The sequence below is a fragment of the Leopardus geoffroyi genome, chromosome A3 (genome assembly GCF_018350155.1).
Source record: "Leopardus geoffroyi isolate Oge1 chromosome A3, O.geoffroyi_Oge1_pat1.0, whole genome shotgun sequence".
Taxonomy (NCBI): Eukaryota; Metazoa; Chordata; class Mammalia; order Carnivora; family Felidae; genus Leopardus; species Leopardus geoffroyi.
In genome coordinates, this window is record NC_059336.1 from 139,499,075 (window position 1) to 139,511,361 (window position 12,287).

Here is a 12,287-nt window from a genome sequence, read left to right on the forward strand (position 1 = left end):
AGGCCTCCTGACACCCCACTCTGGCCAGCTCCCCAGCACACAAGGAGCCTAAGGCTGACTCACCCTTGTCAGGTTGGTGCTTACCGAGCGCTGAGCGGACGACCAGATGATGCGGGAGCCGTGAAACCGTAAAGATGAAACCAAAATATACTCCCTTTTCGAGAAACTGGCCAGGAGTGAGGAGGCTCTCGTAGGCTCCAGTAGAACAGTGTCTTATGGGAATAGCATGCAAACGTCAGGGAAGAGAGAGATCGTTCTAGAGAAAGAGGAAAGTGGTAGAAAATAGGGAAGTAGTTGGGGCAGACTTTGCTTTCTGTGGTTCGATCGCGGGGTGAACCTCGCTGGCCGGGAAAGCGCCCCCCGGTCTTGCTGCCTCGAAGCGGACGGTTGTGTGGGGGCAGGTGCTGTGGCTCAGTCCTCCTGGCTTCCCACCGGCACCTGTCACCCCCTCCCGCTTCCCCAGAGTAGCGGCCGCTCACGGAGGAGCAGACAGAGGATGACATATGCAAACTGTCAGGGCCTGTTCCCGACACGTGTAAACGCAAACGCTGTCTCCCAGCAACGGGCCGCTTGACTCCTGGTGCTGCCGAACCACATCCTGCCGTGTCTCCGTGCTGATTTCACTTACTATTCTAGCTCATTCCATTGGAAGAATAACAAAATACTTGATTCTCAGATGAAAAGTCATTATTTAATTCATTTTATTTAAAAATCAGGCTTGGGTTTCTCTATTCACCGGTGACCACCTTCTTAATACCTTCTTAATACCACGTGATTCCAGAGAGTATAGGCGTGTCTTACAAATCACCAGTGTATGTGCTGTTACATGGCCAACCGATGTTCAGGGCTGACGCGCAGGAGATGTAGGGAGGCCCCGCTTCCCTGCCCCATCTGGAACGTTCCCCACCCCCACAGCCCCCGCCCAGCGCTCCCTGCTCTGCATGCCCACTACACTAAGGTTGAGAGAACCTTCTTCTTTCCACATGTGTGTTCCCGACCATGCCCATCACAAGTGTGTGTAGGACTGTCCATTGTGAACCAACCCAGCCTTTGTTAAAATGATCGCGTACTCGTATCCGGACCATTTCTGTGTTTTAACGCTGGGCTGTCTTCTCTGCCTCTTCCTTGTCAAGTTCTTGCCATGCATGAGAATGTTCTCAAGTGTCCTACTCCGGGCTGCACAGGGCGAGGGCATGTAAATAGCAACAGAAACTCGCACAGAAGGTAAGCAACGCGTCCTGCGCCCCGCGCTGCGGGGAAGGCGGCTCCCCGACAGCCCCATCCCCGTCCCTCGGGAGGGAGTGCGCCCCTGCACCCCTCCCCCTCCTGGGTCGCTCTCTGGGAGCGGAGGGTACTGGTGCATGGTGCATGGGGAAGCAAATCCGGAGAACCGTTTTCAAAGCGTGGACTTTTTTACTTGTTCCACTCATTCGTCCGGCGGCCTCTAGAAGGCGCCCTCCTGTGTGAGGAACGGATCCACAACCCTCTGTGGGGAACGCTCAGCTACCCTCGCGGGTGGGGAGAAGCTCTCCTGTGCGCACCGTGCAGGGAAGCGTTCCAGCGCACCAAGGCTGGGGGGGGTCTGCGACCCAACCGAGTTGCCCCTAAAACTCTGCCGAAACCCCAGTCATCAGTGTGGACACGGTGTGGACAGAAAACACTAGCAAGTGTCCAAAAGCGCTAGTTGGGGGGCATTTGGCACGACCGTGAGCCAGGTACGTAGGCGTACCCGGAATCACACTTTTGCTCTGACAAATTCCGATTCTCTTTCCTCCCCTGTTCTGACTTTTACCAAGTTGCTCATGATATTCAGATCATATCAAATACTTCTTTATCGATAGCGGAGTGATTCTGTTACGGTCCGCCTCATGGCCTACACTTTCAGCTTCAAAAGCGCACGTAAAATTATGCCTAAGTGGAGGAAACGGTTATGAGTTTCATCTTAATCTCTGCTTGCCTGACTGGTAAATGTTGTTACTTGTGTGAAGTTTACCATGAAACAAATCACGACCTCCCGAAGAAAGGGATGATCGGTAGGTCGGTTCAGCTCACGCCGAGCACTGTTCCATATGGTCTTTACCATATCAGCCCCCTCCTCAAACCTTGGCGGGGTCGTGTGTTTTTGAGACGTGACGCACACGTGGGGTGAGCGTCCGCACATGTGTGTAGATATATATACAGACACACAAAGAATAGACACCGTGAGTTCATGAGGAATAAGCCCAAACACAAGAGAGCCAACCTGCCGTCTCTTCCATGAGCATTTAGTTCCAAAAACCACTTAACGGTGGTCCTAGAGACTATCCTGCTTCCTCCCCAATGCCATTCGTCCCCCGGGGAGGGCGTGAACGAGCTGGTCAGTGACAAGCCAGAGCGCTGCGGTTGGTGGCGCTCACGGGGTCAGCCGAGAGCTCGCCTTCTGGTGCCGGTCAGAGACCTGCCGTTCCTGGGCTCATCCGGCCCAGACGGCTAGATCCTCGTCTCCAGAAACATCCCGGAATGGAATCTGTGTCTGAAATTTCAACTCGCTCCTGTACTCTTGAATGACACGGAACTTGGCTTGCTGTCACTGGAAAGGATTGCGTGCCCTTGGTGCACGGCCTGGCCCTCCGCACCGTCCACCGGAGACCCAGAGGAACCCGTGCAAGGTGCAGCCGCAGTTGTTGTTCTCTAGCCCGTCCCATCAGGAAATCCCACGGCAGGTGTGGGAACCCGCGCTGGAGCCTTCTCGCGCCGACCAGGGGAGAGGGGGAGGTGGTCACGGGGTCAGTGTGCCGTGAAGCCGCTGGAGGAGACAGCTCAGCCCCCTCTCTGTCCTTGCAGCCTCTCTGGATGTCCTATTGCTGCCGCGGAGAAACTGGCAAAGGCCCAGGAGAAGCACCAGAGCTGCGATGTGTCCAAGTCCAACCAGGCCTCAGACCGCGTGCTAAGGTACCAGATGCCGAGCGCGTCGCCTCGTGAGAGCCGCGCGTGCCCAGCACGCCAGGGCATGTGGGGGTCCGGACCGGGCGGGCGAGCTCACGCCGTGGCAGGCGGGCACGCGGTCACCGGTGCGGGTAAAAGAGCCGAGCCCCCGGCCCACCCCTCGCCCGCAGGGCTGTGTGAGGGCAGGGGGTCGCTTCGGTGGTTGGGACCTCCGTCCGCCTGCTGTCAGTGGACAGGGTTGGTTCTGGTTTTCTTTCCGGCCTTGAAAGTATTCGGTGATTCTCTGAATGTGGGGGGAGGGAGGGGAGCTCTACACGTGAATGAGACAGTCACCCGAAGTGGTTTTATCTTAATGTGGAGGAGAGGGCGGGAGGCCAGCCGGCAGCCCGGCGCCCCTCGCGGTGGGTGCGGAAGCCGTTCTCCGCACGGGAGCCCTCGGGGGGCCTTCTACCCTCAGCCACCCGACTGAGAACCCGAGAGCGGTCAAGCGACTCACATGAACCGGCTCAGTCCGTGACGGTCCAAGCAGGAAGACCTCAGAGATCACCTGGTCCAGCCCACTGTTTTCTTTTGTGATTTTTTAATGTTTATGTATTTTGAGAGAGAGAGAGAGAGAGAGAGAGAGAGCAGAAGCGGGAGAGGTGCAGAGAGAGGGGGAGAGAGAGAATCCCAAGCAGGCTCCGTGCCGTCAGCACAGAGCCCGACGCAGGGCTCGAACTCACAGACCGTGAGACCATGACTGGAGCCAAAGTCTGACGTTCAACCGACTGAGCCCCGCCCCCAGGCGCCCCCACCCACTGTTTTCTTAAGTTTAGAAAAGAAGGATTCTCGGGAGGGGGTGGAGAGAGAAAACTTCATCCCAGACCGGACCCACCCACCAGCTCATTTCCACTTGCCCCCCGCACACCCCGGGCTGCGTGGCCATCGTCGGGGATTCTGACTCTTCATTGGACGTGGTAGTGGGAACACGCCCCGTGTCCTTACAAAGGCGGCCCTGGTGGCTATGGTGGCTTCAGACCTTCTCCAGTGGGAGGTCACTGGCACAGAAAACAGGCGCTCCCTCGGAGGCATTTAGGTTGGTTCCAAGTCTTGCTGTTAAAGAGGGAGCAGTACGTTCGTCCACATGTGTGCACACGCGCACGTGCACACACACACACACACACACACACACACACACACAGTTTTGATTCTGTTCAATTACCAATTCTTTCTTTGGGATAAATCACCTGGAAAAAAAATCACTGTTCAAATGGCCTGAACACCTGCTTGGTTTTGTTGTGTATTATTTTGAAGCATTCTGAAGGGATTTTACCACAGTCGTTAAACACCCTTTTGTCCCTCAATAGAAAAGTTAAAGTCTTTATGGAAAATGAGAAATACTGAAATAGGCAAAAATAAGAAAAATAAAAATCATTTATAATCCCACTATTTAGAGACAAGCCCTCCATAAATGTTGGTGTGCATCCTTCTAGACCTCTCCGTGTGCCTGAAGACCCCCTCTTCCTGGAAGGTAAAGCAGACAGGGGGCGAATGGCTGCCCCCTCGGGCCCCGTCCTCCTGAGGAGACGACTGTGGGCCACAAATGCACCTGTAGGCTTTCTTTACATGCCCAGGCTGGGCCTGGTGAGGAGGGGCCACAGAGGGAAGGACCCTCAGCCACCATCGCGGGAGGCACCGGGGAGCCAGCCCAGGCCGTGGGGACTGGGGGCTCTCTCCGGAGGAGTTAACTCCAGGCTGGCCAATCGGCCAGGCCTCCGGGGCTCCCTGTACTCCCCAGCTCCCGACGGCTCACCGCAGGCACTGACGTCCCGGTTAGGAGCACGATCTGGGGGACCTGGTCCCCGGGTGGGCCACCTTTGCGTTCCCCGTGGTGTCTCCATGCGGGGATGCTCACTCGGTGGGCGAGGGAAGAGACAGGAAGGGAGGAAAGAGATCGCTTAAACCTACACTTATGTAGCTAAGAGTTGAAAAGTCTTCAAGCAGAGTGTCCAACAGGAGGGCTGTTTCCAGTTCTGTCCCAGTTTTCCGCTCCCCGGCCGCGGGGGCCGGCCTCCGTCACAGCCTCTGTCCGTCACCAAGTGCCACCTTCTCTCCGATGCCTCTGCTCCAGGCGCCGCTGCTTCTGAGCTGGGCCTAGACTTTTGAAGGTTTGGGGACCACGCTTCCCCGCCTTGCCCCCTAAGCAGAGCAGATTCCCCCTGGCCCCATGCTACCCGCCTCCCGAGAGCCCCCAGTGATGCTGTCGCCGCACCTGCCTCTCCCCTCTCACCCCTGCACCTGTGCCCCTGGACCACTTACCCACCTGGACAGCTGACCTCACACCTCGACTCGTAAACTAATGTCACACTCTGCCTACTCTTGGAGGACAAGGCCACGAGTTTTATTCCACGTGTTACCTGGAAAAGGGCCTCCAATAACAGGCGTTCCACGAATCACCACATTATTTCGTTAATTTGACGAGAAGACGCTGAATTAATGAAACCAAAATAAATGTGTTGATGATCTGGTAAGATGCTAGCATGATGGGGGGCTGAGTGAAGAATGCAAGGAGTCCTCTGCACAACTTGCCTGTAAATCTGAAGTGATTTCCCAAAACAGTTTAAAAATCCCACCCATGAGATCAGGAAATAGGTGAGCACACGCGCGCACGCACACGCACAGCACAAGGCTGAATAGTAATGAGCGTACGGAACTGAGTGTTCCTCCATTTAAATACTTCATTCGAGAGTCTGGAAAGCTGAACGACTACCCATAAAAGCACGGGAGGCACAGGCTGGTGTTTGTCAAAACACATCACATGTTCTGTTTTAATATCCAGTTTTGCGTCAGCCCATGTCCCTAAGGGTATGTCTCTAATTTCTGCTTATTCTTTTTCTTAAATGTTTATTTATTTTTTGAGAGACAGAGACAGAGTATGAGCGGGGGAGGGGCAGAGAGCGAGGGAGACACAGGATCGGAAGCAGGCTCCAGGCTCCGAGCTGGCAGCACAGAGCCCGACGTGGGGCTCGAACTCATGCGCTGCGAGATCACGACCTGAGCTGAAGTCGGACGCTTAACCGACTGAGCCACCCAGGTGCCCCTGTGCCCAATATTTTAAAAGATAAAGATGAAGCTTATCAAGAAACTTGTAATAGCTTAGTCTTTGAGCAAATACTACCCTTTCACCTCATATTTCCCTGATTTCTTCTTTTTTAAAAATGCTTGTTTTTATTTTTGAGAGACAGAGGTGGGGGGAGAGAGGAGAGAGGGAGAGCACAAGCGGGGAAGGGGAAGAGAAAGAGGGAGACAGAGGGTCCGAAGCAGGCTCTGCACTGACAGCAGCGAGCCCAATGTGGGGCTCGAACTCACGGGCTGTGAGATCACGACCTGAGCCGAAGTCGGACGCCCAGCTGAGGCCCCCAGGCTCCCCTCTGCTTACTCCTTTGAGGAAAAGGTCTTACTAGCCCACCTCCTTTGCTGTGACTCTTGGAAGCCACCGGGAAAGGAAGGCCCGGCTGTGAGGTCTTTCCCATGTTCATCAAGCCGGCTAGGACTCCAAAAAAGAAATAAGGGGAAAAGTTAAAGGCCTTGCTTTCGTCTTCTTTATTGGCGTGTTGAAAGTCAGCAGATGGCTCATGAGGTGCTATAAAATCCCGGCACATGTGGTCTGTGCTCGGGAAGGTGGGATTTGAGCAACGTGCCCTCGTTTTGATGTGAACCGTGTCTTCCCTGCCGCCGCGAGAAAGTAAACTACCGGTTATCTCTTGTTTGCTCGTAGGCCAATGTGCTTTGTCAAGCAGCTCGAGATCCCTCACTACGGCTACAGAAACAACGTCCCCACGACCACGCCTCGCTCCAACCTGGCCAAAGAGCTAGAGAAATATTCCAAGACCTCGTTTGAGTACAACAGTTACGACAGCCATACTTACGGCAAGCGGGCCATAGCCCCCAAGGTGCAAACCAGGGATATATCCCCCAAAGGATATGATGGTAGGAGGTGCACACTCTTATACACGAGAGTCACGCTTGCCGTTAATAATGTTGTTGTTGTGTCTATCCGTTCCCTGCACACTGGTCGAGCATGCGGTCCCTTGGGTACCAAAGAAAAGCATGCCCACCTGGGTGCACCTGTGTGCTCCCGGGTGTGGGTGAGCGGGAGCCCTGCGGGAGGGAGAAAGCCGCCCTTCCCTCGGGGTTTCCAAGGCAACGCATTCTGGCCGCTTTCAGATGCGGACAGAGAGAGCCTTTGGCCGGTCTGCATTCGGCTGTGCTGCTGCCGCGTCCTTAGGTTCATGAACTTCCTCTAGTCCATGGCCCCAACGCAGAGAAGCCTGGGAGAGCGGAAAGTAGCCCCCAGCACCAGCACTCTGCAGTCATCTCAACCTTGGATGCACATTAGATTCATCTGGGGAGATTGTAAAACTTCTATTGTCCGGGATGCACCCCAGACCAATTAGACCAGAATCCCCGGGGGCGCTGCCTGTGCGGTGACATTTTCTAAGTTGCCAGTGATTCCAAGGTGCATCCAAGGGCACACGATTTCTACCGGTGTCACCCAGCTTCTTTCCAGCAGGCACCGGCCCTGGCCTGTTCCTCCACCGCGAGTGGGGCCAGGCAGGGCCGCCCCCTGTGACCTAGCGACCACACATCCGCCAGAAACAAAGAGCAGGTAGAACAGATGAGATGCCACCTCCTCAGGAGGGGGCAGCTTCCTTCCTCTCGCGGGTTCTGGGCCCTCTGCCAGGGGCGTGAACTAGTTGCCTTCGGTTCCCACTGCTAACATGGTAAGTCGTTGAACCAGAGAGGGACCACTGCGTTTCTCTGACACCACGTATTTATCCGACCGCAACTCTGCTTGGAATTCTAGGATATATATGGACCGAGTTGGCAAGCGTTTCCGACTAAGATGTGGGTTATAGGAGTTCTGATGACTTATAAGTCTTATCTTGGTGTTCTGTAGCGGAAGCAAGGAGATGGGCCTTTAAAGATCTTTTAACTCCTCTCTGAAAAAGATCTTTAATTAAAATCACAGCACACAAAAAAGTTCATTTCGATTGAACGCTTGGGGAGTTCCAAAACCTCTTTACAATTCAGTGTGAGTTGCTGCGCATGTTTCTAAGTTATGGTAGTCATTCTTTGCCTTAATAACAATTAATGTGCATAGTGAATGAAATTTAGTATTTCCTAGATGTGTTGCATATTGATTATCCTTGTGCGTATCGATTCTCAACGTAGAGGGAGAAAAATGTAGGTGGAGAAAAGGGGGTGTCTTAGGATATAACAGGAAATAGTTATTTTTGTTCTGTTTATTTTATCCCAATGATTTGCCAATTTCTGGTTTGTGAGAATTTTATCCATGTGATTGCAAAGGAAGGATCAAAAAAACTGAACCCACATCATCAGGGTTCCGCTTACACGATTTCCGATTCAGTGACATCTCACGGTGACTGGAGAAGGAGTTCCTCTGGAAGCCTGTCTTCCCGCACCTGCTTGCCACACCTGTTGTTATGTGTGGCCTGATTTCCTTAACCTCATAGTTATGGTTGCACTTTGGGTGAGGTCACGACCAGTAGAGCACATTTTCCTGCGCCAGAAGTCAAACCTACTTGGGTGTATTCTTGGCTGTTCCGTTTAGGAGCTGCATGGTGTGGGGCAGATAATCTTCCTGGGTGTTAGTGGTTAGTTCGTGAGTTAGTGGTCCACCCCATGGACCTCACAGAGCTGTTGTGAGAATTGGCTGACAGCTCTAGAGAGTTGGACGGACATTTGATCGTTGGCATTCATTCTCACCGACCCTGAAAACACCTGTTGTCGGAAACCAGGGCTGAGCCATGCTCTTCAGCTGGCCCACAAGGAAGCGAGGATACAGAAGAAAAACTTCAATATTACGTCTTTAAGAAAGGAGAAAAAAGCAAAAGAAAGGCAGTCTTTCACCACAATTTACCAAGAAGAGCATCGGTGACTCCATATTTTCCTTACACTAGATTCATCTGACAGACTTTTAAAACATCAAAGAAAGTGCCCATTAAGGATGAGACAGGTCAGTTTTCTTGATGGGATAGAGCTGAGAAGAGCCTTCCCTGGACCTGTGCACCACAGAGCAACTGTAGTCTGTGGTCCCTACGAGAGTGTCCTCCCTGGGATTTGCTGCAAGTGCAGAGAATTGAGTCATTGCTCTTGAAGAATAACCATGAAATGAGCCTATTGTGAGGAGAAGCATAACACGTGGGAGGAAGGGGCAGGACCATGGAAATGCCAAACAGGAAGAAAGAGTAGGACCTTTCTCTCCAGTGTTTGCATATCATGACTTCGGTCCCACCACCTGTGATCAAAAACACTCAACACACATTGATGTAGTTGCCTGCATTCTTCCAGACACTGGCTAGTTGTTATCTGTCTTTCTGTCTATCCACCCATCCACCCATCAATTTGTTCATCCACCCATCCATCCGTCTGTTCATCCATCCATCCAACCATCCATTCATCTATCCATCCACCCATTCATCCATCCATCCATCCATCCATCCATTCATCCACTCATCTGTCTATCATGTATCATCTATCTATCTCTTCTTTCCCTCTGGATGTCAAGTTTCAAGGAAGAGCTTGAGAACAAACGGAAGGCAGTGAAACACACACTCGTGCAGACAATGAAGGAAGGAATCCATTCTGGAGGAATTAGCATGAGCTTTATTGAAGTGGCAAACCTTACGCTTGATCATGAGCTTGAGTAGAAGTTATACAAAGACAGAAGCTCCATGGGCTGGAAGGAATGGCCAGTGGCCTGGCAAGGTGCCTGAAAGTGGGAACAGGCAACTGTGGAGAGGGTGACGAGATGGCTGTGTATCACCCGCTGTGCCAAGGAGCTTGGGGTTCTCTCTCATAAGGCTGGAAAGTCTATGTGCAGGGCATTCAAGGAGGGAAAGTGGGAAAGAATGTGGGGCTCCTGCACATGTGTGTCGGCCCTGCCCTCTCCCATGGGCACCAGGCTGGCATCTCCCCTTACCTGTTTGTTACCATGAGCTGAGAATGGCTCTAATATGTTTAAATTGTTGGGGGAAAGGAAGAATTTGTGACATCTAAAAATCATGTGACATTCAAATTTCGGCGTTCATAGGTAAAGCCTACGGGCCCCTGGCCACCCTCATCTGTTTGGCCCGTGACCGCTTTCGCACAACGGCAGAGCTGAGTGCTTCTGCCGGAGACCGTGGGGCCCACGACACCTAGACTACTGTCCGGTGTTTTACAGGAACAGCTGCCAACCCCAGGCTAAGACATCTCCACTCTTGTCTCTGGGCAACTTATCACGGCCCCAAGCTCTGTCCAAACCCATAGTCGCCAGAGCCCCCGTGGGCTCCCACCACGAGCCTCCCTTTGTATTGTTGCCAACTCCCAAACCCTCCCAGCTACGCACTTAGGGATCGACTGGACTTTCTCTTTGCTCCTCAGACTCAGTACCACCCCAATGTGCTCAACCTCCCGCCTTCCACCCTGCCTGGGCCCCCCCCCCCCCCCGGCTGGCGGAGCTGCTTGGATGGCCGTCTGGGGTGAATCCTCAGGAGCCGGGCCCTCCAGGCCTCCTCGCTGCTGCCCCCAGCCAGCTCTCCCCGGAAGGCCCCCATCCTGCCCGCGCCTGGCCGCGGGCTGCCCCAGGGCCAGTCGCTCCCAGGGCCTCTCAGGCTCTCAGCGCTCTGACTCGACCCGGCCGGCACTAATCAGCCCTCCTCTTAACTTCACGAGGTCACTTGTGCAGAACCGGACAACTGTCCTCGGCCCGCACGCAGCTCTGGGCCCCACCCGTGGCAGTTCAGGGTAAACAGCTGATCTTCCCACTGGACCGAAGCGCCCGTCCCGACTCAAACCTCACAGTGCCGGGGCCGGCCAGGCAGACCGGGGCCATGCAGAGAGCACCACCTGACTGCATGAGGGAGCGGGACAATGGAGAGTCCCGACTGGGATCCGATGCTTTAAGTAATGTGAGCAAACGACGGGCAGACCTCGCCAAAAAGCTCCTTTCCCACGTATCCTCTGCATCTGTCTCCATGCGCTCAAGACGACGTCGACTTACGTGGACACTGTGAGAGTCAGCGCCGTGAATCAGGGTGTGCGGATGCCGGAACCCAACCAGGCTGCCGGCTGCCGGCTCCCAGCCCGCGGGTGAAGCCTCAGGAGGCAAACGTCTGGACTATGCTCTTTATGTCTGGTTTTCGTAAGGACGCATCGGTCTGTCCCCTTGTGTCAATACATCAGAAGGTGGGCATTCCTGGGGGAAGGAGGCACACACTTAGCACAGGGTCACAAGAAGGCTCTCGTTGGAAGCTGGTTGCTTTTATTTTCCAACTTGTCATATTTAGTCAGTAGAAATCCCACGGAGTCTTTCTTTGTCCCGCCAGAGAGGGCAGAATCCTTGAAGACGGGTCTCAACGCGGGGTGGGGCCTGGCTGGCTGCCGCGGTTGCCGCACGTGGTGATGGCAGTCTCGTGGGAAAGTGTGCACTCCATAACCTCCAGTGACAGGCCGACACGCGGAGGGACACTGACAGTTCTGTCTGCTGACTGGGAAGGGGAGCGCATCTGGTCGTGGTCAGCGGTCAGCGTCGCCAGCTTTGCGAGCGTCCTACGAGTAGGAGCCACGTTACCAGGAAGACTTGAAGTCCACACTCCCGTTTTCGTTTTGAACGAAGGAGGAAGGAGGGGTCACGTTTAGTAGGAGGCCGCACATGATGTGGATGCCTGCCCCAGGACTTCTCCTGCGTCAGGCCCATCGGCAGGTGGCCCCCAGGTCAGTCACGGCTAGGATTCTGCCCCGACCCCAGAATTCAAGATTCCAATGTTTGCCACGGTACACGCACTTTCCCAAAAGTTTGCTGCCATTTGCCGTATGAACACGTGTCCTGCTTACTTTTAGAAATTGGAATTTGCTCCTTTCACCACGAAGTGGCCTTTTCTCTCACGTACGTGCACCACATTTCTTTCCTGAGCCAGCGGCTAACCCTCGCTAGGGACAGGAACCCTGATAAATACTATTTCATTTCTCCTACAATTTTTATATCCTTATTTTTATTTATTTTTGAGACAGCGTGAGCAGAGGAGGGGCAGAGAGAGAGGGAGTCCCAAGCAGGCTCCACCCTGAAAACAGCGAGCCCGACCGGGGCTCCGACTCAGGTGCCGTGAGATCATGACCCGAGCCGAAGTCGGCTGCTCAACCGACTGAGCCCCCCAGGCGCCCTGATAGTCCTGTTTTTGTGTCAAAATTGTAAATGGTGTAAAGCCACGACTTCAGCCCAGGCAGAGCGCACCCCAAGCTGCTGTCTCACATGGTTCCCTGTGCCTGATGCTCAGGTCTGGCACGGGGGGCTGTCTCTCCAGGGAGGGTCTCTGTCG

At 54.0% G+C, this 12,287-nt stretch overlaps 1 protein-coding gene across 22 annotated transcripts in view; it reads left to right on the forward strand.

Annotated features, from left to right (window-relative positions):
* The window catches only part of MYT1L (myelin transcription factor 1 like), a 429,846-nt gene that overhangs the window by 344,615 nt on the left and 72,944 nt on the right, over nucleotides 1-12,287 (forward strand). For all 22 annotated transcript variants that reach the window (XM_045447886.1, XM_045447887.1, XM_045447890.1 and 19 more), the window contains 3 exons: nucleotides 1,134-1,224; nucleotides 2,824-2,931; nucleotides 6,683-6,894. In XM_045447886.1, the coding sequence (XP_045303842.1) occupies nucleotides 1,134-1,224; nucleotides 2,824-2,931; nucleotides 6,683-6,894 (411 nt within the window). The remainder of the gene's footprint in view (nucleotides 1-1,133; nucleotides 1,225-2,823; nucleotides 2,932-6,682; nucleotides 6,895-12,287) is intronic.